The sequence below is a fragment of the Ahaetulla prasina genome, chromosome 1 (genome assembly GCF_028640845.1).
Source record: "Ahaetulla prasina isolate Xishuangbanna chromosome 1, ASM2864084v1, whole genome shotgun sequence".
NCBI classification, from domain to species: Eukaryota; Metazoa; Chordata; class Lepidosauria; order Squamata; family Colubridae; genus Ahaetulla; species Ahaetulla prasina.
The window spans coordinates 224,464,213-224,490,996 of NC_080539.1; the positions used below are offsets into that span (position 1 = coordinate 224,464,213).

At 37.4% G+C, this 26,784-nt stretch overlaps 1 protein-coding gene across 3 annotated transcripts in view; it reads left to right on the plus strand.

Annotated features, from left to right (window-relative positions):
* Positions 1-24,762, plus strand: part of PLA2R1 (phospholipase A2 receptor 1) — a 193,045-nt gene extending 168,283 nt beyond the window's left edge. For all 3 annotated transcript variants that reach the window (XM_058191864.1, XM_058191847.1, XM_058191854.1), the window contains 13 exons: positions 1,765-1,829; positions 3,092-3,195; positions 5,851-5,990; positions 6,868-6,985; positions 8,027-8,148; positions 11,578-11,716; positions 13,799-14,037; positions 16,971-17,139; positions 17,469-17,609; positions 19,956-20,072; positions 21,515-21,691; positions 22,921-22,953; positions 23,046-24,762. In XM_058191864.1, the coding sequence (XP_058047847.1) occupies positions 1,765-1,829; positions 3,092-3,195; positions 5,851-5,990; positions 6,868-6,985; positions 8,027-8,148; positions 11,578-11,716; positions 13,799-14,037; positions 16,971-17,139; positions 17,469-17,609; positions 19,956-20,072; positions 21,515-21,691; positions 22,921-22,953; positions 23,046-23,263 (1,782 nt within the window). In that variant the 3' untranslated portion in view covers positions 23,264-24,762. The remainder of the gene's footprint in view (positions 1-1,764; positions 1,830-3,091; positions 3,196-5,850; positions 5,991-6,867; positions 6,986-8,026; positions 8,149-11,577; positions 11,717-13,798; positions 14,038-16,970; positions 17,140-17,468; positions 17,610-19,955; positions 20,073-21,514; positions 21,692-22,920; positions 22,954-23,045) is intronic.
* The last annotated feature ends 2,022 nt before the right edge of the window (positions 24,763-26,784 follow it).

The following is a 26,784-nucleotide window of genomic DNA, read 5'->3' on the forward strand; positions in this document are numbered from 1 at the left end:
AAAATACGACTTCAGTAACAGAGTTGTTAATCCTTGGAATACACTACCTGACTCTGTGGTCTCTTCCCAAAATCCCCAAAGCTTCAACCAAAAACTATCTACCATTGACCTCATCCCATTCCTAAGAGGTCTGTAAGGGGTGTGCATAAGAGCACAAACGTGCCTACCGTTCCTGTCCTATTGTTTTCCTTCGTTATATCCAATTAATATAGTTATTACATATTCATACTCATATATATGCTTATATATTGTATAATTATTTCATGCTTATGCTTATATATACTGTTGTGACAAAAATAAAATAAAAATAAAACAAGTAATACAGCCCTACAAGATCACAAAGTTTTAAAATTATTATGTAATTTGCGTAAATTAACTGTATTATGATATGCAGCCCAAGACAATTCCTTTTCACTCAGTGAGGCCCAGGCAAGCCAAAAGGTTGATCTAGATAAAACAAAAAAGCACAGCTGGGGAGCATGGAGAAAGTCAGTTTTTGCACGTACAAAATGCCAATACTTCTTTTTCTACAAATGCATATGATATCTCTGGTATTTCTGGGTTGCAACCTTTTTTCTTTAAATTGCTCCTGTGGCTAAAAATACTTCAATCCCGCCCATGAATGTTGCAACATTTTCACTCTTATCTAGATATTGCTATTTTTAGCTTTTGAACCATCAACTTAGGAGACTTTGGTACTTCTTTCTGGCTTTATTGTTTTCAATAACCTTTTAAAACATTGATTTCTGTCCTTATCAGAGATGAGATAGTGATCAGTAAGAATCAACCTTTTCTGCTACTGCAGTGTTGTGACCATAAAAATGTCCCTAATTTTAGGTGGGGTAGCCGATGTAAAAAAAGGCAGAACCGCCTCTATCTTGAATGAATTTGCGGAAAAGGGAATTCCAGCTGTTGCAGCTTTTTTTGTTTGTAGTTAATTAAATATACCTGCTCCAATTTTCTCTCTGCAAAAATGTTAAATGTGTAGGTGACCTCATCCCTTCTATACTTACATTTCATGTCATCCTTGGAAGTTAGTGGAATTCTTTTGTTTCAGCAAAGCTTTAGAAAAGGGGATGATCCCCCAATTTTTAAGTCAGGTTGTTACCTAATTTCACTTTAATGTATGCTGATTAGTGTACATTCAAAGTAACAATGAAGTTATTCTAAGTTACTCTGTGATTTTATTATTGTATTTTTTTTTTTGCTCTTTGTTGGTTTAATTCAGATCAGCAAATCATTATGGCAGTAATGCCTTTCAAATATATTTGGCAGGATATATATTTCAAAATGAGTAAAGTATTAAATAGTGTTTCTTGCAATAAGCCATGTTTATCTGAAGATAACTGCCCCATTGTTTTTAGGAATTTAACTTAGTTTCAATTCTCTGTGTTTTTGTTCAACATGTAGTAATTTTTGCAATTCTGGGTACTATTGTGTACTTATAAATTACTTCCATGTAATCATTATGCAGTAAGAACTATTGATTATGTTATTTCTTCTATTTAGTTACTTAATGTTATTTATAATCTGCCTCATTCCTCAAGGACTTTCGGCAGCTAGCAAACACTGAACTCAGTGGAATACATTTCTGAGTGGATATACATATTTTGAGTCAGTAATTTATAATTTTTTGTTGTTTTTCAATTATATTTATCATTCTTGTCTAAACATTAATTAGCATACACTGCACACAAACCAGTTAAAGGATAAATGCCAAATAGTAAATCTACATAATATTTATTCAATGTAAATATTCTACAGATTTCAAAAAAAAGTAGCAATTGGTGGATTGCATTGCGTTCAGAATCACCCAGTGAAGAATTTCGGTAAGATTGCCATAAACATTTTACTTTCTCTATTCAATCTTAGAAATTACTTCTCATTTTAGTATAAAAGCAGCAAACCTGGGCCCAATTGCAACTATATCTTATACAGCTGTATTCATAATATAGAAAATGTCATATTTTTCTTATCCTTTCTTTCTGGCAAAAGTAAGGGTTCTAAACCAGATTTCTTTTTGGTGAATTGGGTGGATTCCTCAGCGTTCCTCCGTTTATATATCTTAAAATGTATAGGAATAGATGCAGTGAGATGCAGGTTCAGAAAAGTTAACAATACTATAGATAGAATATACTGCAGTGGAATTTGTAAATAGTAATCATGATTGCTCTGATTTTCCTTATTCATTCACTTACTTATCCTTTTTGAGTGCACAAAGATTTAAATTCCATAATACGTAGTGGTGCTTATTCCCTAGAATTGCGTACATTATTGCAATCCTGATAAAATAGCCTGTCATCAATGGTAAATGTACTATTGATGAAAAACCCCAAATAAAGAAATACTTGCTGTTGCTAAATATTTATTGTATTTATGCATTTCCTGTGCTAAATGCAATGCAAGTGATATACGACTCTTTCAGAAAATCTCCTAATCCAGATATTACAAATGAGTGGATCTCAGTTTCTGAAACTTGCTTTATATAAGTACAGTAGTTTTTTTTTTAAAAAAAACATGAAAATTCTCAATGCATTTATACTAATTTTTCTCTAGTCTTACAATGACTTTTTTCACTGCAATGCATTTTTAAAGTACTTTTCTCAACTGATTAATTTTTTCACTACCTCACCAAAAGTGTACGTGTTTATGTATAGTTTTGAACTGCAAACTACTTAGCAACACTCAGGAAAATTAGCTTTTAATTCTGTTTCAGGTGTATTTAGGAATGAGAAACACAGATTAAATAAATTCTTCCCCAAATGGGAAGGACCTATTGTCTTGGAGGATTTCAACCTGCTTTCCTTTGGGAGCGATCTCTGATATACAATACAATACAATACAATACAATAGACCTTGGAGGTCTTCTAGTCCAACCCCCGGCTTAGGCAGTTTATCACCTGCATGACAGCCATGTGCCAGGTCATCCAGAGTGCAACATGGGACAGTGGTCACATATCCGATCTGGTTTTCCTGTCAGAAAAGCAGCAAAGGGATCTGAAATTTAGCTCTAGTAGAGTACTTGCATCATGTGATCTTAACTTCAAAAGCCATTTCTAATAACTAAATGCAATCTAAATTTTGTTTACAGGTGGACAGATGGATCACCATTATTGTATCAGAACTGGGCAGGAGATAAAGAGAGACCAAAGTCAGCACAAGGGCAAACATGTGCTTTCATTTCTTCCCAGACAGGTACATGTAGTATGTGGTTCTTATTATTTCAAATTATTATATGAAACATTTGGTGAGGTTCCATAATTATGTAATTTAATTCTGAATCATCTTTGCCTATTGCCATAGATAAGAACTTTTCTAACTACTGCAATGTTTGAAAGACACTGAAAACCTGTTTTTTGACCAGACATTATTGGGTGAGCCCATCATGGTGTTGTATTGTCACTCCAAGTTTGGTAAACTATTTTTAAAATTTTAGATTGTGCTTACAATTGTAGAATTTCATGTTAAGAGGGTGGCCATATAAATTTAAATAAATATTTAATTGAAGTTGTCATGAAAGTTTCAAGATTGTGCAATTTTTTTAATTGAGAATATTGATTTGTGGATTTTTTTCCTAATATACAGAGATAGCTTTATAATATATGCATTTCAATCTGTGGCCTGTTTTTCTTCAATGGAGAAGTGTCTTCTTTCTTTGTAACACAAGAATGTCATTCATCATCCAGATCTCTACCTGTTAATGAAAGTTATTAGCTTGTGGTTTATCATGTGTGTATGTGTGTTTGTACCTAAATAAATACTAACATAGTGGCTGCTTGGAGTCTTTGAATACTATGCAGATTTTGTGCTCTTAATTCCAACAAGAATATCTTATTCCCTTTTACAGTACTGAGCATGGCATGAGAAACGATTTCCTTAGAATAATATTGCCTGCACTCAGAATGGTACATCCCGTTTCTTTCTTGTGTTTTTCTTGAGCATCATTCAAAGCTGCCTTGGAGGATCTCTGCAAAGTAAATTTAAGGCCGTTCCAATCGAATTAGCCTGGGGTTAGAGTTGCTCATCATTCATTTCCCACAAATCATATTGGAAATGATTTGATTTAAAAAATTGATTGTTTTTATTTTGTACAGCAGGAGGAACCCAGGAAATAACACAAGTAGCACTCTCTATATAAAACAGACTCGCTATATGAAACAGACTGTTGGTTTTTTGTTTTGGTTTTTTGTTTTGTTTTGTTGTTGTTGTTGTTGTTTTTGCATTTATATCCCGCCCTTCTCTGAAGACTCAGGATGGCTTACACTATGTTAAGCAATAGTCTTCATCCTATTTGTATATTTATATACAAAGTCAACTTATTGCCCCCAACAATCTGGGTCCTCATTTTACCTACCTTATAAAGGATGGAAGGCTGAGTCAACCTTGGGCCTGGTGGGACTTGAACCTGCAGTAATTGCAAGCAGCTGCTGTTAATAACAGACTGTCTTACCAGTCTGAGCCACAGAGGCCCTGGAAACTGGAAGCATATTTCCAATGCTAGTTAAAGCCAACTAATCCTTCAGAGAGGCCCCCTCCTTTCTCTCTCTCCCTATCTCTCTCCCTCCCTCCCTCCCTCTCTCTCTCTCTCTCTCTCTCTCTCTCACACACACACACACACACACACACACACACACGGAAGCTTTGGGTGGCCCAAAAATGTTACCTGAAATAGATGTGATGCTGAGGGTCTCTGTTTTGGTTTGCAGTGTGCTGGCTTCCTGTTCAGCTCTTTTTGTTCCATATAATCTTTTGTAAAAATTAGGACTTCTTATCTAGTAAGTTCTTTCCTAGCCTCTCTGCATTCACACCAGGGGTGAAATCCAGCAGGTTCTGACAGGTTCTGGAGAATCTGTAGCGGAAATTTTGAGCAGTTCAGAGAAGCGACAAATACCAGCTCTGGCTGTCCCCAGAGTGGGGTGGGAATGGAGATTTTGCAGTATCCTTCCCCTGCCACGCCCACCAAGCCACACCCACAGAACTGGTAGTAAAAAAATTTGGATTTCACCACTGACTCCCATGGCCTCCTTTTCCCGGCCTCCCTGCTCTCACACTGCCACTGCAGCACCATCCCCTCTCCCAGCTCATGTGCAAACTGTGCCAAGACCACTCGGCAGTGGTGGGATTCAGCCAGTTCGCACCACTTCAGGAGAACTGGTTGTTAACTTTCTGAGCAGTTTGCTGAACTGGTTGTTGGAAGAAATCATTAGGGCAGAGAACCGGTTGTTAAATTATTTGAATCCCATCACTGCCACTCAGGATTTCTGTTGCTAAGTGACATGGTCACGTGATGTCCTGCTTTACAATTGCATTGCTTAGCGACAACAATCTCGGTCCCAACTGGCCTCTTAACCCAAGGACAACCTGTATATTAATATAAATAAATAATGAAAGTGTTGTCTTACATTTTCACTGTTATGGCAGTATGGATGATTACACTTGAGGCAGTCCTGATAGGAATATACTTCTCAAAAAGCGTTGCCCATAACATATTTAATTTAATTGGTCTAATTTACTTAATTGGTCAGTATCTGTTAGCCCTCCTAGGTAAAACAGATAGCAAACCCAACTAGATGAGCTACATCTACTTTATTGTAAGACTATATTAACATAATCTTGCTAATCTGAAAGTACAAAACCTCCCACTACCTCTTTTAACTTCTTGCTCCATTAGAGGGGTTCCTTCTTTAGTTTCCTTCTCTGATCTTACTTTAAGTCATTTGGGCTCCTGCCTCTCTTTTCTGAGTGTTTCCTAGGCAGCATCTCTTCCCCTTTTTCCCCACACATTCCATTACAGTATCATGCCATATTGACAGGGTAATTTTAATTTTATTATGTTAATGTATCATTTAGGAGAGTGGGGCTTCGCAAATTGTACCATTTCTCTTCCTTGTGTCTGCAAGCGTAAAAATGTACAAATTACCGAGAGAGAAATTTTGAAAGAAGAATATCAAGGAACGTGTCCTAAAGGATGGCTGTACTTTGGATTCAAGGTATTTGCTGGTTTAAAGAAAAACCTTCTAGAGTTTCAAACCTTAACCCTAAGTGCAATATGTTGGCCAAAAATGGATTGCTAATTAAAAAAAAAAACACTTAAAAGCACACGTCCTTATGTGTTCGAATTATTAAATACATATAAATTAATAAATTATTTGCTTCATTCAAAAGTGATAATTTAATATTACAGGTAGTCCTCGACCTATGACCCATAATTGAGCCCAAACTTTTTGTTGCTAAGTGAGACACCTGTTAGGTGAGTTTTGCCCCATTTTGCAACCTTTTTTGCCACGATTGTTAAGTGAAACACTGCAGTTGTTAAATTAGTGACACAGTTGTTAAATGAATCTGGCTTCCCCATTGACCTTGGTTGTCAGAAGGCCACAAAAGGTGATCACATGACCCAGAACACTGCAATGGTCATGAATGTGAGTCAGTTGCCAAGCATCTGAATTTTGATCATGTGACCACGGGAATGCTGCAACGGTCGTTAGTGCGTACAATGGTCATAAGTCAGTTTTTTCCAGGACTACCTGTACTACAGTCTCCCAGAAGCCCAGCTTGATTCCCTGGTCCCCATCAATCAATGTCCATCTGAAGTTTCACTAGAAAACTGTCTTTTTTAAAAAAAAAAAAATTCTGATTCTCTTCCTGAGTGTTCACAGTTGCCATTCTATTTATACATTGTAGTTTATGTTTCTTTTTCTCTTTTCCAATGAATGAGCTAAAGAGGAAGCTTGAACTATCACTTCTTTTAACTCAGCTTCTTCATTCTTTCCAAACCTACTCCTATCCAATCTTGTAAATAAAATTTTGTTTGAGTGACTCATGGCTATCCTAAATATCCAATTCAATCTTTCTTTCTATAAACAGTGTTTCCTGCTGCAGATTCCAAAGGATCCAGCCCATTTAAAAAGTTGGTATTCTGCTCAAAAAACTTGCAGCTACTATGATGCATCACTGGTATCCGTTGAAAATGAAGTTGAACAAGGTACCACACGGTGTGTTACACCTTAATCAACATGTTATAAATACATGTTTCTCACAGATATTGAATATTTTATTAGTAGGACCATCTTTGTTATCTACTGTATTTATATTTAAGGCTGTAGGTCTTAAACATAATAAGGTTTTGCAAACTTAAAAGCTGTACTGGATGTTATATGAGTAAAAGTGAGAGGATTCAAAATAAGACTACTTAGAAGCTTGACTAAGTTTTCTATTGTGAATTTATGTTTTGCAACTGAATATTTATTATCCTTGATAGAAGACCAGATATAATTTTTTATCAGAAAAAAATAACTTTACTACTTGGCTACAGCAATTGGCTGTAAAATACCATTGTTCAATATTTAGTTTTTAACTATGGCAGAAGTAAGTAATGCTATAAAACACATATATTTGCATTTCATAGGGTTGTTTAATTTTGGATAAATTCCTATCTCTTGTATTTAAACTCATTTCCTGGGATTTAAGACCTCCCCTTGATAACCATCACAGCTAAAACCATTTCCTGGGACCTCAGGCTTGATTCCTATTTTCTTCTCTAATTTGGAAAGCATAGTGGCATTTCCATAGAATCCTTTAAAAACTTCGCAATCATTGATAAAATAAAACACTAAGACAGAAGGAGTGTGGAAGTGATATGAAAATAGTACATGAAATAATGTGGAAATCCACATTTGAGATGGTTTGGTGATGTAAAGAGAATGAATTAGGATCAAATTACATCAGCTATGTAGTATATTCTGCTTTATACAATACTGTTTACCTTGAAAGAGAATATATACAGTATATATATAGGGATGTATGTTTCTTTCTTAGCAATTAGGAATGGCAGTTCTAACTGAAGGAGGCTTGGATAACTGACTCTTCAGATTGATAAAAAGTCATTATACTTTCGAATTCTCCAAAAGTTGTATCAGCCTGCATTTCTTACTTTTCATCTCCATGAAATTTCAATTACTATTAATTTTGAAAATAATAATTTAGCAGAACTTAAGTTTCTGAATTCTAGTTTTTTTTTTCCTAGCTTTCATTGCAATGAACTTATTTGGACATAAATCTAATGTCTGGATTGGTCTGCAGAGTGATAATTATGAAAAATGGCTTAATGGACAAGAAGTAGAATATGCCAACTGGTCTCCAGCACAAGTAAGGCAATGTTGTCTTTTTTTGTTGTTGTTGTTCCTTTTTTGTACCCTATGTTGCATTTATAATGAATATATTTCCTACTTAGAAGGAGGAAGGGGAAGGCTAGAGAAAACATGAAAACAGAAAGCTCTTTTCTGAAGACGATATTAATCAAGAATAACCAAGAGTCCATTAAAATGGTAAAGACAAAAATGCTCTTGAATCAAGCTCATTTGCTGTAAGTGTTATGGAAATAGTCTGCCATCTTCTGGGATTTTTTTTCCTAATTCCCAGTCTAACCAATGATCTAACAGGTGTTTGATTTATCCAGTATGAATCATATCCAGTATCCACCTCTGGTGCTTTGCAAACCGTATTAGTGCAAATAAAGCATGTCCAAAGTATTAAAGCAGTTACAGTCATTTGCAAAGTTCACAGGGCCATTTCAAAGGATGTCCCAAATTGTCTGTGCATGCGCAGCACATCAATCAGACGAAATTACTGGGCTTGCAGAGAAAGATGGGAGCACCTTTCAAAGCAGCTGTATGAGTCTCAGAGATGATGTAGCTCCTTTAAAGCTTCTATGAGACATACTTTGTCCAGTTTTGTGAAGTACATATTTTAAATGCTTTGCACAACCATGGAATTCTGAACTATCAATAAATATGAAAATAAGCCGCCTTCATTTGAATTTGGGTAGCACTATGAAAGGGACAAAAATCTTCATAATATCAGTGAATTTGGTACTCCAGTTCTAATATAGGCAAATGTTGGGGAAAAGAAGAAAATCGAAACTAGAATTGTGGGATCTTGTTGATGGATTTTGCTTTCCAGAGATTATTTAATGAATTCAGTGATAAAGTGATGTCCTTTGATAGTTCTCCTATTTATTGTCCAAATATAAATTGTTTCAGTGAAAGAAAATTACATGTTATGGTTCAACTAAGATTGTCTTGAGAAAAGCTCAGAAGAAAATCCCAAGAAAATTATTGCTGCAAACTTTATCTTTCTCTCTCAAAAACAAAAAAAAAACCATTTGATTGGAAATTTTTATAGGTGAACCTCTGGTGGTCACATTAATTAATTTAATTAAATTAATTAAATATTTTCTATCTTCTAACAAATCTATCAGTTCTAACAACAAATAATACATTAATTGTTTGCACAAAGTCAACAATAAGAATATGTAATGATATTTATTTATTTATTTTTTTATTTTTTTATTCAAAAAGTTTTTATTGGTCAAAAAAGGTTTATACAAATACATATCAGGTATGGTAAATTTTCATTTTTCTTATGCAAGATAAGAATTTTGCTCAAATTTTAAACACATACAACAGCCATATGGCAAGCAGGTAACACGAAGTAGCTAAGTTTACAAATCTTACATACGCAATAAAGAAGGGTCAAGAATAAACAGAATATCATACAAAAGAGAATAAGGAAAACCAACACAATACCAAATATCTTTGTCACTTCCTAGTTTTGGATCTCAGAACTCTGGGTTCAGCCTGACCCAACTCCAGGGCCCCAACAGCGGCAGCCGCCTCCGCCCCATGGTCTATAACCTCCCCTTCTTCAATTCCTGGATCATCTAATTCCAGGAGGGCTTTGTGTTCCTCCACGTAGGCCGTAGCCTCCGCAATTGTACTAATTTTTTTCGTAATGCCCTCCCGGAAAATCATCAATCCCTCTGGCATCAGCCATCTGAAGCCTACTCCCTTCTGGTACAATTTGCTTGACAAAAAGTAATATTTCTTTCTCATTTCACGTACCTGTCTGGGAATCTGCCTCAGAATGGCTATCTCCCTGCCCCTATAAGTCAGTGCCCCACTCCTATGTTTTCTAAGAATTTCATCTCTCGTCTCTCTTCTCACAAATTTGACATGAACCTCTCTGGGAACTGCATGCGTGCATATTGTGAATTAACTCTATAAACTCGATCCACATCCCAATTCATAAATCAACACCTCTCCCAAGAAATTCTCCCAACAATTTAGTCACAACATCTCTCAAATCTTCTTGGTCCACTTCTTCCAAATTTTGAAACCTAAGGAAATAAGACATTTTATCCATCTGTAGTCCAAGCACAGCATTGCCTGTCGTCTCCTCTCTTTTCTGCACTGCCCGCATCTCACCCTCCAGACCTTCCACTTTCTGCTTGTTTTCTGCTGAGACTTGTTGAGTATCCTTTAAATCCTTTTGGATAGTCACAATTTCTGCTCTTATTTCCGTTTGGCCTCTTTGCAAATCATCCAGTTTCTTGTCCATATTGGATAACTTTTCCAGAATTCTCTCCATCTCTCCAGCAGTTGGTCTCTGACCTTTGCCATTTAAAAAAAAATTTCAAAATCCTCAGGCAAGCACAGTATCCTTGTAATTTCCTCCGGATCCACCAGGGGGCACTCACAGGAGCAACGAGTCCAGAGTACAGTTAGTCAACCAGGAAGCCGAAGGGAAGTGATGTCATCAAGATTCTCATAGTGAAGGCGGGAGCTGGGCGCCACCATTGTTCCCCAGAGGAGGGGGCCTCAAACCTCCCTCCTAAATTTCTCCATCACCTCTTCTCTCCAGAGCTCCACAAAACCGGTAATCTTCTTATTTTAAGTTCTCCTCTCTCCAGAATGACTGTGCTCCTTCCAGCCGCAGGGGAGAAAACCCCCGCACTCCGAGCACTCCACTCGCGTTTACCGATATCCCCTTCCCTTCTCCATTCCTCAGTTCTTCTCCGTTCCCTGTTCACCACCAGGCTGCTGCAGTTATAAATCCAAAGCCCCGGTGTCACCGGGCACAGCGGCCCAGGCGACGACCAAAGTAATGGCCGTGGCCTGTGGCCTCCAAACCCCGCCGAGCCTAGGACGCGCCAGCATCGGTCCCCCCAGTCCTGTATGTCGGCTGGGAGACCCCTGGCGAGCCGTCCGTGCGGCAGGTGTCCTTTTCGGAACACCTGGCCCCTGAGGGCCTCGGCGGCGGCCGGATTCGGGCACTGGAGGCAGGAGAAGCCTCCAGACGACCGTTGCCACTGGACACCGGAAGTCGTCTCCTGTAATGATATTTATTATCTGTGTTTATTTCTGTATCACTTTCCTATGCTAAAATATTGCAATGTTTTACTGAGATTTTTAAAAATTTCCTAAAAATACTGCAGAACAAAGAAAATTCTAATGAGAAAGGGCAGTGCAGCTAATACACTGCATGCTGATTGTTTTAAAAGCAGTGAATTGTGGGGACCAAAAAGCTAGGAAGAGGAGGAATTAATTTTTTTTAATTAAAATTAAAATTAAATTAAATTAATTTTAAATTTTAATTAAAAATTTAAAAAAAAATTGTAGTACAGTGTTTTGTGGCATTTCCCACTTTTATGTATACTCTGATTATCAGTTTTATTTTTTTTTTAAAGTCTGTCTATGGCTTTTCCCACTGATTTCTTTCATAATATGTTGATTTCAGAATCATTACATTGCTGATACTGAAAAAAAAGTTGTCCTATGTACTTCAATACTAAATAATCCAAGTTTCAGTTTAATGGGAAAGTGGTACCTTGAAAACTGTGAGAATAAAAATGGGTTTGTCTGCCAGAAAGCTCAAGGTAACTTATTATAACATTTATATAAAAATGTGCTAATATTTATAATCTAATTTACTAATCTCTTTCGTATGTTGTATGAAGTCTACTACCTAAATGATCCATCCAGCAATTATCCTTGAGCTAAAATAGTGTTTCTCAGCCTTGACCACTTTATGACAGGTGGACTTCAACTCCCAGAATAACGCAACCATCCAGGTTGGCTGAGGAATTCTGGGAGCTGAAGTCCACCCATCTTAAAGTTTCCAAGGTTGAGAGATACTGATCTAAAGCTGCACAGAGTTCCAATTCCCAAAAGATTTACTTTAGGAAAGTGAATGCTTCTATTTCAGTTTTGGATGCTTTGTATGGGTGTGTGTGCAGAGAGATTCCCCTTATAGATAGGATGAAAGATATCTACTTCTGGGATGGGGCTTTTACGTGCGGTTGTTGCTGCTAATTCAATATGTATTCATGATGAGAAATTGGCAACTGTTCAGTGTTAGACTTTGGTAAATGGTGATAATTAATTAAGCAATTTTAGGAAAAATTATACAAAATTCTGAATTACTGTGGTGTTGGGGAAGAAATTATTCTGCCTGATGACAAGAATGAATAGATGAAAATGAGACAAGAGCATTCAGAAAAACTAAAAGAGTCATGACATCTTTCTGCAAATTAGAATGCTTACTGAAACTGTCTATTGGCAGTTGTTTAGAGATTAAAGATAAGGGAATAGTGAATATGGCAGTTGCATAAATTTGAGTACTCTTCTAGGTGATTTGGTGCTATTCCTGCTGTATTTAGACAGAGACAACTTTCAAAGTTGAAGTGTTCATCAGGTTATAATAGCAATTAAGATTAGAATTTCCATTGCTAAGTGATGTGGTCATATAGCATGATGCCACATTGATGGCAATCTCAACTGCCTCAGTTGGCATTATAACCCAGAAACTTCACAGGTCATTAAGAGAGGATTTCTGTGACCAAACTCCTAGGCAAGCAGGCCAACAGGTGAGAATTGCAGGTAGGTGGATGGCCACACACAGGCACTACTGAGCCAGGCAGGCTGACAGGAGCCACAGCCAGGTGCAATTGAGCATGGGCAGGCTTGCAGGGGCCAGAAGGCGGGCAGTACAGAGCACAGGTAAGCAAAGGCACTCTTCCACAAGCTCCTTTTGTTGCAAAGATTATTCAGCATGTCTGTAGAATACTACTCTGGGGAAGGTTGACAAGCAATAGCACTCATCTACCACTTAATACTCTCTTTTCACAGGGTTCTTTTTTCAATAGCCAGTTCAGTGGGCTCCACAAACTCTAGATGTCCCACTCCTTAGCCTTGTTTTAACAATAGCAATAGCACTTAGACTTATATACCACTTCACAGTGCTTTACAGCCCTCTCTAAGCAGTTTACAGAGCATATTGCCCCCAACCATCTGGGTCTTCATTTTACCGACCTCAGAAGGATAGAAGTCTGATTTCAACCTGGAGCTGATGAGACTTGAACTGCCAAACTGCTGGCAGTCGACAGAATTAGCCTGCAATACTGCATTCCAACCACTATGCCACCACTGTTCTTAGACACCCAGGTATCGGAAACTGGCAAATACTTGGGTAGTAGTCCCAGTTTGATTCCATACCCTTCCTAGGTCTATTGGAAGGTCTACTTCTCATCCAAGAAGCTGTTAACTATCAGGAGTGAGTTTCTCCAATTCTCGTTTCTCCAGTTTCCTATTTGGATTAGAAAATCCACAACCCTTCTCACTTCTGGAGCCCTTCTGCACCCACTGCTTCTCCAAAACTAACACACCAATGACCACAACCAACACACACACCCAGCTGCTTTGCTGCAGGGCTTTTATAGTTGCTCTTTGCGAAGCAGCTTATCTGGCCTGGGAGAGGTCTTAAAGGGTCAGGCATCACCATCAGCCCAGGTGCTAGCTAATCTCAGGCCTCCTGTCCTCTCATAACTCTAATAGCTTGCAGTATTTGTCACATATATTTCTTTCAGAGATGGGTATAGCTTGTTTGAAAATGTTCAATGTCTTAATGTTGACCTTTTTAATTTTTTTTTCCAAATGACTCTTGATCTTCTCTATCACAGATACTTCTAGACATATCATTGATCCTTCGGTGATGTATCCAATCCCTGATACTTTAGAATATGCAAATAGGACATATACATTGATCAATGGCAGTATGACTTGGTACATGGCTTCACAAATGTGCAAAAAGATTGGGGCTGAATTGGTCAGCATTACAGACTACTACCACCAAGCTTTCCTTACCGTAATGATCAATCGAGTGGGTTACGCTCACTGGATTGGATTGTTCACTTCAGATGTAGGTATTTCAAATTTTTGTCCAATTGATGTAGTATTAAGTGCATTCAACTTTAATTTATTAGGAGATTAATTAAAGATGTCCAATGAGTGAATGCAAAAATGCTTTGGAGTTTAACTCTTTGTGAATTTAACGCAATGAAGATAATATTTAAGCAAAGGTTAGTGTAAGGTAAAGGTACTTCCTAACAATGTTCCTAACAACAACAGAAATACAGTTTAAAAGAATATAAAATTGTAAACCTAGAGTTTTCATGTTTTATTCCAGGATAGAATAATTCTGCTATAAAAGCAGTAATGATGAAGTCAGGATGAATGTTTTATCTGCCTTCCCTTGGGTGGGTTAAGATTAGGGGTTCTTTTCCCTTGTTCCAATTACATTGATTACCAGGAGGTACCACTTGACTGGTTTCACTTTCTTTGGAATTTTATCAGACATAGATAGTGGTGTACATCATGGGTCCCCAACCCCTGGTCCATGGACCAGCACTGGGCGTGCTAGAAAAGGGGCCGCACAAGCAAGCAAAGCTCCATCCATGGGATGCAGGCGGCACATGAAACAACTTCCCCTCTGGTAAATGGAAAAATCTCTTTCCACAGAACTGGTCCCTAGTGCTCAAAAGGTTGGGGGCCACTGGTGTACATGACATGCATTCTAAGAGCTTCTATATATCCCTTTTCTTGAACCCCATACAATTAACAGCTGACTTACACACTTGGGGCGCATCCTAAGGAGGATGAAACTGATCATATGTTGCTTCCAGCCAGGGGATCAATGAAAATGAAAACCCCATGTGGCTATGTAAAAATGTGGACTTCCACCCCAAGGGGGATATAAGACATATAAAACCTCCTACAGAGGGACATGCCATAGGTAACATCTCTGCTGGTGGATTGTATATACCATTTTGAGAGCTCTTCCATGCAACACTTAGGATGTCATCGTTTTAGGATGACAAAAGGGTCCATGTGCAAAAGAGAGAATTTCCATTTAGCCAGTGGAAATACTGCACTGGGTTAAAAGAGTTGTAGAGAGATGACTTTTGCCCCAGAGGGAGCTGATTTCTCGATTCATTAATATGCTTTAACATCCATGAAATCCGAACCTTAAAAATAACTTGATCACAGCTTCGTGTTTTTCAGTGTCTTTGTTTGACACTGTACATTTCATTTTTAAACTGTATAAGGTAATACTGTATTTACTAGGCAAGAAATGGAACACTCCTGTTTGAGATCTCAGTATTGGCAAGAGAAAGAAGGTTCAATGATCTGACATAGGATAAAGCAGCTTCAATTTTTTTAAAGCATGATCAATGGTTTTCTGTGAATATTAAACTGGGGTTCGCACAAATATAATGTAGGGAAGACATAGCTCAGCAGGAAGACATGGGAAAAGCACCTGAATATTCCAGTGAATCACAAATTAAATATAATCCAAAGGTATGATCCAGCTTCTAAAAATAAATGTTACTTAGAGCAGTGGTCACCAACCAATGGTCCGTGGACCACTGGTGGTCCGCAAAAAATTTTTGGTGGTCCACAGAAAAATTATTTGCATTTTTTATATTGCACTAAATACTATTTATCTTTTTTAAAAAATTCATATTAGTGGTCTGTGGGATTTAAAATTATGAATTTAGTGGTCCCTGAGGTTCAAAAGGTTGGTGACCCCTGACTTAGAGTTTCTTTTATTGTTGTAAGCCACTTAGAGTCATTGAGAGTTGTCCAATGTAGAAGCATCATTTACATCCCTTTCTTGGAAAAAAGAATGAATAAAGTATATTAATCCCAAGTAAATAGTAAAAAGATAAGGTTGGTAGGGATGCTTGGCTTCAAAAAAACGGTTCAGGTGAAGCCTCCCTTAGAAGCTGCTTTATGGAATAACAGGCCCTTTTCCCCTGCTTCAAAAAAGTAAAGCAGGCAGGGTGCTTCATCTCATGTTGCTCCTAAGCTTCTTATCTGGCACCTCTATTAACCGGGAGAGGTTTTTAAAAAATGCTCTGAAGCTTCCTTCAGATAACTGGAATTACTGGACAAGACTCTAAGACTCTAAGGCTCTAAGAGTTGTAAACCTAATCTTGAGTAGCTTCTTTTCCAAAAACATTACACTCCTAACCAGAGCATATAAAACATTTGCTAGACCAATTCTTGAATACAGCTTGCCTGTTTGGAACCCATACCACATTTCTGATATCAACACAATTGAACGTGTCCAGAAATACTTTATGAGAAGAATTCTCCATTCCTCTGAATACAACAAAGTACCTTATGCCACCAGACTTGAAATCCTGGGTTTAGAAAATTTAGAACTACACCGCCTTCGACATGACCTGAGTTTAACTCATAGAATCATCTATTGCAATGTTCTTCCTGTTGAAAACTTCTTCAGCCTCAATCACAACAATACAAGAGCAAACAATAAATTTAAATTTAATGTTAACCGCTTCAATCTTGATTGCAGAAAATACGACTTCTGTAACAGAGTTGTTAATGCTTGGAACACATTACCTGACTCTGTGATCTCTTCTCAAAATCCCAAAATCTTTAACCAAAAACTATCTACTATTGACCTCACCCCATTCCTAAGAGGTCTATAAGGGGCGTGCATAAGAGCACAAACGTGCCTACCATTCCCTGTCCTATTGTTCCTCTTCATTATATCCAATTAATACAGTTATTACATACTTATGCTCATATATATGCTTATATATTATATAGTTATTTCATGTTAATGCTTATATATACTGTTATAACAAAAATAAATAAATAAAATAAAGACCAGGTCGCTTCACTCAAGAATCTTAAATTCCTCCTCACCTCAAGCAGAATTGCTTCATTTCTGTAGCATGAAGTACCTCATCAAATTGTAGTTGCTGCATAAAAGCCTCTTGAGTTAATGACCTGCAGAGACCAATCAAATACTTCTTTTGGCAGAATGGTCTCCACTTTGAGTGGTCAGATGGCACCAGGCCTTTTTTTACATTTTGGGGAGAAGAGGAAACGCGAAGTCCGGGACACTGTGTTTACATTGATATTAATGGACATTGGGAAAACACTGACTGTGAAGAGCTTTTGAAGGGTGCAATTTGCCATATTCCACCAAGTAAGTCAGCTCTTGTGTTAAACATTGAAATGCTTTTTGATAAATATAACCCATTTTGGCTTATTTGAAAGGAGCAACTGAATCAGGGATATTAAAACTTACATAATGCTTGAAGATTTGGAGGGAGTGGGATTCATTATAACACAAGATAATAGCAGAGTTGTCCAATTTTCTGCCAGTGTCAAGGCACAAAATATACAAAAATCATGACTGGCATTAAAATCATGTGTTTGGACATATTAATTTAAAAAAAATGCAAACTTAATGAACAAATGCAACGTTCGTGATAATGCTGAAAAAATACTTCCACTTGTTTCGTTTTGTCACAGAGAAAAAATCAATGGAAAATAAGGAATTGTGTGATGAAAAGACCGTGCCTTGGATAAGATTTAATAGCAGTTGCTACAGCTTTTCCACTGTTTTTGAGAATCTGAACTTTTACGAAGCATTGGAGTTTTGCAAAAGGCAAGGTAAGAAGCTTTTAAATTTGGGGCTTAACTCTGTCGGACTGCCTATTCAGCACTGTTGGTTTGTTTCTTGTGTTATTTTTAATCATCTACTTTTGTATGTCATTAAGCCATTTAGAATGGAGTAGCATAGAAATTATCAGTAAGAAATAAATATATATATTGAGAATTATATTCTCCAAAGCTACTAAGTTATAGCATAAGAAAGTCAGCTGGAATAAAGTGCCTTTAAAAAGCTCAAGAAAAATTTGGGTAGATGTCCAAAGGACAGTAAAAGCACATCTCTTTGGTTAAAGTACCCCCATCTGTGTGTACAGCATATAGGATGGCATATCTACAGAATGCCATTTGTACATACCTCTATACCAGTGGTGCAATTAATGAGAAGACAATTTCCATCTTAATCACTCATCCTATGTCAGTGTTGGAAGTTCCCCACTGAAAATCTTAATATACAGATAGAGGTAGCTGGTTTTTCATGTAAAATGTGCTCCTAAACCATGAGCAAATCTAATGTGTTAAATTGCCTGTGGAAAAAATTGGGAGGCATTGAAATTGGAGTGACATAGTTATGATTATAATTTCCCTAATTAGCAAAAACCTGTTAATAACAAACTACTGAAAAAGAGCATAAAATAATGCAACAGAACTTTCAATCTGATACTAAAGCTAAAATTTTAAATCCTTTTCTGGGTTGGAATTCTTGCTTTCAGCTGTGCTGAATGATGAAGTCTGGAAAATTCCCTAAGTAGAAAGGCTTTCTTTCTCTGAAAAGAGAAGTGTTGAATCATGAGCTCATCTTTTATTTTTATTTAATTTTTACTGAGCAATTGCAATGAACTCTTTTTAGTCCATTTTAGTCCAGACAGAGGAATTTTATGTAGTTTCTTTTGGCATTTCAAGATCCTAAAATAACTCTTACCATTGCTAAGTTTGTAATGGTAGCCAGTGGAATCCATGCATTACTAATAGCCAAGTTGACTAAGCATAATCAGGAGCCTTTTTATTACATACAGTATGTAACATGTTCTTTTGTTGTTATTGTTGTTGTTGCCGTGTCTGTGACCCATAATAAAGACACATGACTTGGGCTCTAAGGATATCAAAGTAGGCCCCAGACACTTCTCTCTAATGAGAGAATTTTTCCCATGAATCTCCACTGCTGTTGGGAAACACGCAGGAAGGCCTCAGTGAAAAGCTTGTGAAAGCAAGTAGGCACTTATTAGATACAGTCTGGGAAGATAATTTAAAATCGGTAAGGGTTTTGAACTCAGGCCTGAACCTGGGGGATAGCTACAGTCATTGAAGGAGAAAAAGGCAGGGATTGTGCTTTCTGTGCGTTCCAGTTTCTGCACTTTGAGGTCTTCCTGGGGGAATGCCTGGCAGAGAAAGCATGGTAGGGATACCACCTAGTAGAGCTTTACAATTAATGGGTCCCAGGAAGTGGGCCTCTTCTGCTCCCTTATGGAGCACGCGCGCGTGCGCGCGCACACACACACACACAAAGTCAGGTTAGGTCCATTCCCTGCTATCCTTTCAGAAGTCCCTTAAAATCTGATTATGACACCAGGCCTGGGGGAATCCCAGGGAATCCAGAGGCATTCTTAAAAGACTTCACTGTGGTTGCTTTTTTGTTTTCTCTGCATGTATATTTTGAATGTTTTATAATATCTTTTTTTTAATTCTTGTTTATTAAAATTTTATTCCACCTTTATTACTTTATAAGATACTAAAAGCAGCAAACATCCTTCTTCCTCCTCATTTCCCTACAACAACTTTGTTTCCTGGTTTCTAAACCAGCACCTGAACTACTACACCAAACTGACTTTCAATAATCTTAATAAGGATTTTTATAATGAGTGTTTTTATGTATCTGGCTTTATTAATTCTTATACACATTTTTATGAGATGGGTGGCCATATAAATGTGATAAATACAGAAATAAATAAAAATAAAAGTGGTGCCTGGTTATGGGTCAACCTTTTTAGGCCCAATTGCCTAACTAAATTTTGCTTTTTGCATTCCATGCCAAGAGGAAAAAGTGATCCCCCCCACAGATTTTTTAGTTTTTAAAATATGGTTCTTGTTCTTCTGTGCCTCTGGATTTGCTTTGGTTTTCTTCTGTGGCTGTTTTAATTCGTTATAGACTTTACATTGTGCTTGTTTCATTTGGTTGTTTTATGATCTTAATCCAGAAATCTTGCAGCAAATTAATTAAATACATAATGTGGGAATTCGGCTGTTTAAAGCAAATTCTAAGTAAACCTAAAGGTAAAATTTTGCATCAGCATATTTTTATATTCTAAGTATATTTGCTTAATGATAAATCTGCCATTTGTTCATTTTCAGATTCTAATCTTCTAACAATCCAAGGCAGAGATGAAAATATTTTTCTTTTAGAAGAACTACATTATGTTGGCTCTTTGGTTGAAATGATTTGGTTGAATACTCACTTCCTTATGGATAGTAAGTGAACAGAAGCCAGCAAAGAATTAAGTCACATCCAACTATTTGAGATTTTGGCACACAGCATATACATGAAATTTCTTTGGTAGTTAAAATTAGCTGGGCCACCAATTAACACAACATGCAAATGATAACTGTTTTACTTTATATTCTGATTATAGGACCCCTTAGTTCCTACTGCATTTTCATTTTTGTAATGAGCTAAGTATTTTGTTTGCTCATTAACCTTCCATACTTCCGAGGTCGGTAAAATGAGGAGCTAGATTGTTGGGGGTAATATTTTGACTCGGTAAACCATTTAGAGAGGGCTGTGAAGCGGTATATAAGACTAAGTGCTATTGCTATTGATATCACCACTTTCATATTATTCTGTGGAAAAGAAGCTACTTTTATTTAGCCATCTCTACTCGTTTTTTTCTCCTCTTGAACTTTGACATGCCTTCACTTCTAATGAAGTTTGGAAGCATGTGTGCAATAAACTAGTCTTCATACTTTATTAAATTTATATCGCATCTTTTATATAGGAACTCAAGGGGATGTGCAGAATGCTCCATCCTCTTAATTCCCCCATGTTTTCTTCTTTACAACTCTGCTAACTATCTTGGGTGAGAGAGAAAGAGTGAACTATCATTCTCTTAGCTTACTAGCACTTGGATCTTTCTACTTTTAGCCCTATGCTTTAACCATTATCCCACACTTGCTCTCTTAGCACCTTTGTTAGGACCAACATTCTTTGTCTATATATCCCATATTTAAACATACAGTGAATATATTTTTCAAACTCATCTGGTTCACAAAGGAGCTCTGAGGTTTTTTAAAGTTGTTTAATGAAAAGACAGGAAGATGCATACTTAGAAATCCATTTAGATATTTACAGGTTGTTTCGTTCTGCATAAAGGTTTAAGGGAAGACACACAGTATTTTGAAGGAATAAAGAGGAACAGCAATACCTCTGGAGTAAAAATGAATTTGAACCTAAAATGAGTGCATTTGTTTTTCATTGTTTACTTTGCAATCTACTTCCTCCAAAACACTCTGAGTAGCTTGCAAAATATCTATAATTTTATGTCGTAAAAAGAACATAGATGGACAGCTCCCAAGTAAATTGCATTTTCATAAACATTTAATGACTACTTCTAGATAAAACTGTATGACAAGAAATAGCTTGCAGTTATGATGCACGATTTTCCTTGAAGATAACTAAAGCTAGAAGGACACTCCTCTAATTTCTAAAGCCGCAGGACTATTTAATTTTTAAATAAATTATGATGCAATCGTAGTAGTTTGTTCACAGATATCTCCCCTCAAATCCATACAGGGGTGTAAGTATGATATAAGAAAATACCAGGGGTGGGGAGATATAATAAATGGAATTGTGAGATCTTGTGCATGGATTCTGGAGTCTCCTGACTTTTTAATGATGTCACTAATGTTGCTCTTAGATGCTACGCTAATATCGTTTGATGGCTCTCCAGTTCAGTATTCAAACTGGGACACTGAGGAGACTGAGGTGGGTCAATGGACAGGAAACAGCTGCATTGTCTTGACAACTGCAGATGGCATCTGGAAGTTAGTACCCTGTCATGAGAAAAAAGGATTTGTATGTAAAACCAGCACAGGTATGAACCTATGTTTAAAGGATATGTAACTACAATTTTTCTTCTTACATTCTAGTTAAAGGGTAAAAAACCCATAAGCCCCAGGTTGTTGCTTTTTAACATTAACTCTTTTTTCTGTGCGAACATGAACCTAGCTGGGCCAAAAGCAAACTATTTGCAGCCACCAATCCCCAGAGTGGAGAAAACATTTGGGACCTCTTAAGGAATATGTAGTTCTAAAAAAAGATAGGAGTGGCGTAGGCTTTGCAAAGATCCCAACTACAACTAATGAAAATTTAGTGAGGCTGATGTTTATCATTTGGACATATATTTTATTGGGGGGGGGAGAGAAACGCTGTAGATGGGATATGCCTCATTCCACAATTGAGAGCATGAATTAGACAGGGATTTTCCTGTGCCATTTCACTAAATTAAAAAAATAAACTGCATGAGTCATCTAATAATTGAACAAAAAACTGCTATCTTACTCCTAGGAGATTCCCTCTCAAGCCCAGTACTTTTGCATATTTGGCCAAAATTAGTGACAACTATTTTTATTCTAAATAATACACTCACAAGAGGAAAAACTATAATTAATGTTTATACCCATATAACTCTATATACTGAATAAAATGAGCAGAAAAAAATCCTTAAACTTGATTTGTTCAAGTAAACTGTTGATGGTATTACCTAACCAAAGCTTTTTAATGTTCATATTTTTCTGAAGAGATAAATTTAGCTCAAGGGGAACATCTTAATATAATTATTAAATCTAAGGCAGTCAATCTTTTGAGGCTGATAGGAACATTTTGAAGTTTTGGAGAAATATAAAATAACTGCTAATGGGAGTTGGGGATGGGATTTGCTCATTGTGGTGGTGTGCAGAAAAGAAATGGTTTTTATCAGAGGATAAACTCTGGATGCTTCTTGACTTGTCTCTTATAATTCAACATGATGTTTTGTATGATTTCATCTTTTGACATTTTTTTCTGGGCTGGGAGATGCCGTTCTTAGCAAAACTACCATTTGTGATGTCTAAAAATGCCTGTCAAGGATCTAGATACAATCTAGAAATGCACTTACACTTTTATTTCATGTACCAAGTTTTTTTTTAAATAAAATACCTTTAAAAAATAATTAAATTGGCTGCCCGACAGGTTCTAAGGACCTGTGCAACCACAGTGCTTACTCCTAGCTATATGGCCCTTATCTCTAACCTATGAAGTAGTTAATTATGCATTGTTTTTCAGATTCTCATGAGACTGTAGTATCACCAGTGAAAGGTATGTGACATCACTTTCCCATATTTTAATTCCTAAACATGAAACTAAAATAGTTACTATCAAGTTTTTTCTTTCTCGCTCTTTTTTTCAAGTATCATATCATAGAATATTCATCCTGGTGATATTATCTGCATTGCTGATAGCTGTTAGTGCTATAGTGACGTGTTTATGGTGTTCATCAAGGCCCAGTCAGGCATCTGGAACCATCATGTGCATCAGAAATGCCTGCCTTGCAGAAGCTCACTCTGAAGTTCCTGTTGCCGAAGAAAGCATTCTCATTTCCTGCCTGGAGAGGAATGATGTTCTTTAATGCAACCTCATTCATTTAATCTAACTTAATGCTGCTGCAAATGGGTGCCTATCTTTGTAAACAAGAATAATTTCATGAACTGATTACATCATGTGGTTACACTTAAGCATTTTATTCCCTCTAAATTTAAGATAGTCCCATTTTTATTTTTTTTTTGAATGGAACAAACTCTGCAATAATACTCAGTAAAACCCACCTGAAGGCAGGACAAGAAGCAATGGATAGAAACTAATCAAAGAGAGATCCAACCTAGAACTAAGGAGGAATTTCCTGACGGAACAACAGGGGTGAAATCCAGCAGGTTCTGACAGGTTTTGGAGAACCAGTAGCGGAAATTTTAAGTAGTTCAGAGAACCAGCAAGTACCACCTCTGACTGGCCCCAGAGTGGGATGGGAATGGAGATTTTGCAATATACTTCCCCCAGGAGTGGGGAGGGAATGGGGATTTTGCAGTATCTTTCCCCTGCCATGCCCACCAAGGCACACCACACCTACTAAGCCACGCCCACAGAACCGGTAGTAAAAAAAAAAAGCCCTTCAGTTGTACAGAGAAAAATACTGTATGTGGCAGACATATATTTGCAACTCGGAGAGCATAATTGAGCTTGCCAGATGGTGAAAGAAAACACTTGAGTAGATTGTCACATGGAATTAAAGTTCCATGCTTTTAGTCCGCTAAGAGTTAGTTCTGCAGCGAACTAATGCTTAGTCAGGGAAGGAAGTTTGCATTTGCTTTTGCAGAGCACATTTTTAAGGGTAACTTTTACCGTAGTAACTGACATTGTTTTTTTAAAAAAATAGAATAAGTTCTTCAGGATTTAGTGACTGGAAGAAAATCCCAGTCAACTCGGAGGTATTTTCTTTTGAATAGATATTTATAGGCTTACACTATGATCGGGGCCACATTACATCTCCCATTCTTGTGACTTTGAAATGTATTTGGTTGGGAAAATATAACATTAGAATTACAAGGATGAACTATGAAACCAAATCAGACAACGCTAAAATGCCAAAGAGTAATGATAATACAATAATGATGGGCATCAAATATAATCTACTGAAATGCATAATTTAATATTTTTATGGAGAAGCAATTTTACTGTATATATGTATGTGTAACAAAGGCTGAATTTATGTTCTTAGCTGAGTTAGTCAAGCTTTTAAGGAAATGGTTAAAACAGAAGAACATTTTGTGCACATATAGATCTTTAATCTCCTTAGCATGTACCATAGTGTTTATTTTCTTTATGCACAATTTTGGGATTTTTAGAATTCAGTGAAAACTGGTACTTTTATATTTTATAATTAATTTTGTTTTCACCTTGTTCTTATTTGCATTACGAAATGACATCTTTTCCTCTATTTTTTCTTATGTTACCAACTGAAAATACTTTTAAATCAGATCTATGCCGTTAATGATACTGTATGCAAGCTGTTTTATTTACCCCTTCATACCTAAAGTACTCTTTTAAAAAAGGACTGTTCTGTGTTCAATAAAAAGGCTTTGCAACATTTCATTGTCTGATATTGTTTGTTTTACATTTGAATATTTAAATTTTATTTTCACCCTATCTTTCTATGCAAGCAAATAGTCAAGGCAACTATTTTTGTTTTCATTTTCATTTTTATAAATCTTCATATTGCTTAGGAAGGGGTACATACAACTCCTGGGTATTTTAATTCCATAGCAGTACAGATGGCATACTCCAGTATTCTAGAAATATGGGTCTCTGACAGTAGGGGTTATCTTCAAAAAGACCTTTCTTGAAAATCTTAACAGCTGGACAGGCTAATCTCTTAGGCCAGTGATGCTAGAGTGCCGAAACTGGAGTACATGCGCCCCGGCCAGCTGCTCTTCCGGGTTCTGTCGCATGCATGCACATTGGGCGCGCATGCATATACCAGACCCTGGAAGAGAGCAGCTGGCCAGTGCGCATGCACGCGATGGAACCCGGAAGAGCAGTTGGCGACGGCACATATGCCCACAGAGAGGGCTCTGCATGCTACCTCTGGCAAGGGTGCCATATGTATGCCATCACAGTCTTAGGCTATAAGACGTGTAGTCTTTAAAAGTTAATACTTACATCTTACATTGTGTTCAGTATGCCACTGGCAGCCAGTTCAGATACTTTAATACAGGCATCTTGTAATTCCATGATAGGTTAACAGTTAGCCTATTTATTTTCATTTTGTATTTACTACACATTCTGGACCAGTGGTCCCCAACCTTTTGGACCTCAAGGACCACTAAATTCATAATTTTAAATCTCACGGACCACTAATATGATCTGCTTAATGACCGGCTAGGGGGGTATGGCTAGGCAGTCATATGACTGGGTAGGCATGGCCAACTTGATGTCACTCACGTTGTGGGGTGCCTTGCTGGCCTAGACTTGCCCCTCCCCTCCCTGCCACTCCTTGCCTGCCCACTCGGCCTCCTTAGGGCCCCAACAGGAAGCAGTTGTTGGAGCTAAGCAGCCACATGAGAAAGAGTTGGCAAAACAGCTGGCTCAGTTCCAATTGGATCTGACTGAGAAGGGGGCTCAGCAGAAGCACCTGGCTGAGGAATAGGAGCATAGGCTTTCCAAACAGAGGGAAGACCTCCAGGAGTGCAAGCCATGTACCGGCGCCTGGAGGCTCAGCGGGCTGAGATGGTCAGCTAGTTCCAGGCCATGAGGCAGTCCCACTGGAACGAGGCCCTCCAGCTCTTTGCCACCAGTGGCACTTCCCTCAAGCCTTCGTCCAAAGCCCTGAACCAGGAGGCCAAAGCAGACCTCAAGTCAGAATTTCTGCCCCCCTCAAAAAGACTCTGAAGGGGGAGATTCTCTGCAGCAACACAAAAGTTCATTGCACGTATCCCACCCAGGGGCCGTAGTTTGAGGACCCCTAATTTAGTGCAATATAAAAAATGCAAATAATTTTTCTGTGGACCACTAAAATTTTCTCACGGACCACCAGTTGGTGACTACTGTTCTGGACAGTTTTAATATGGGCTTAGAGAATATTGCAACATTCAAGATGCTCTGTAGATAAGGATAACTACTATGGCCCAATTTGACCAATTGAGGGTCACTTCACTCACTTCAATTGTACAGCTAATTCATCAATCAAATTTGTATGATTTGCTACCCCAGAATCACCAGGAGTTGGGTAGCATATAAATTTTAAAATTACGGTTGGTTGCAGATTCAGCTAGACTGAATTTGGCGTTTTTATCCACCTATCAAGGTGTTCCTTTATCCTAAGGACCTGGGATATGCAGCTGTAGTGTGATAGTGTTAGAGGTATTGTCACATGATGTCAGATGTTCCAAGTAAAGCTGCCTTTTGAAATTGACTGGTGAAGGTTTTGTCAATGCCAATGGCATTTAAATGGTACACCAGATTTTTGGGATTGCACCCAAGGCTCTTGTTACTATTGATACTATCCTTGCTTTCTTTTGCCATGATTGTTGTACTTTTATTTGCAGGTCTTTGTGATTTTCTCCAGTTCTTTCTGTCTAATCTGCTGTCTCCAGGCAC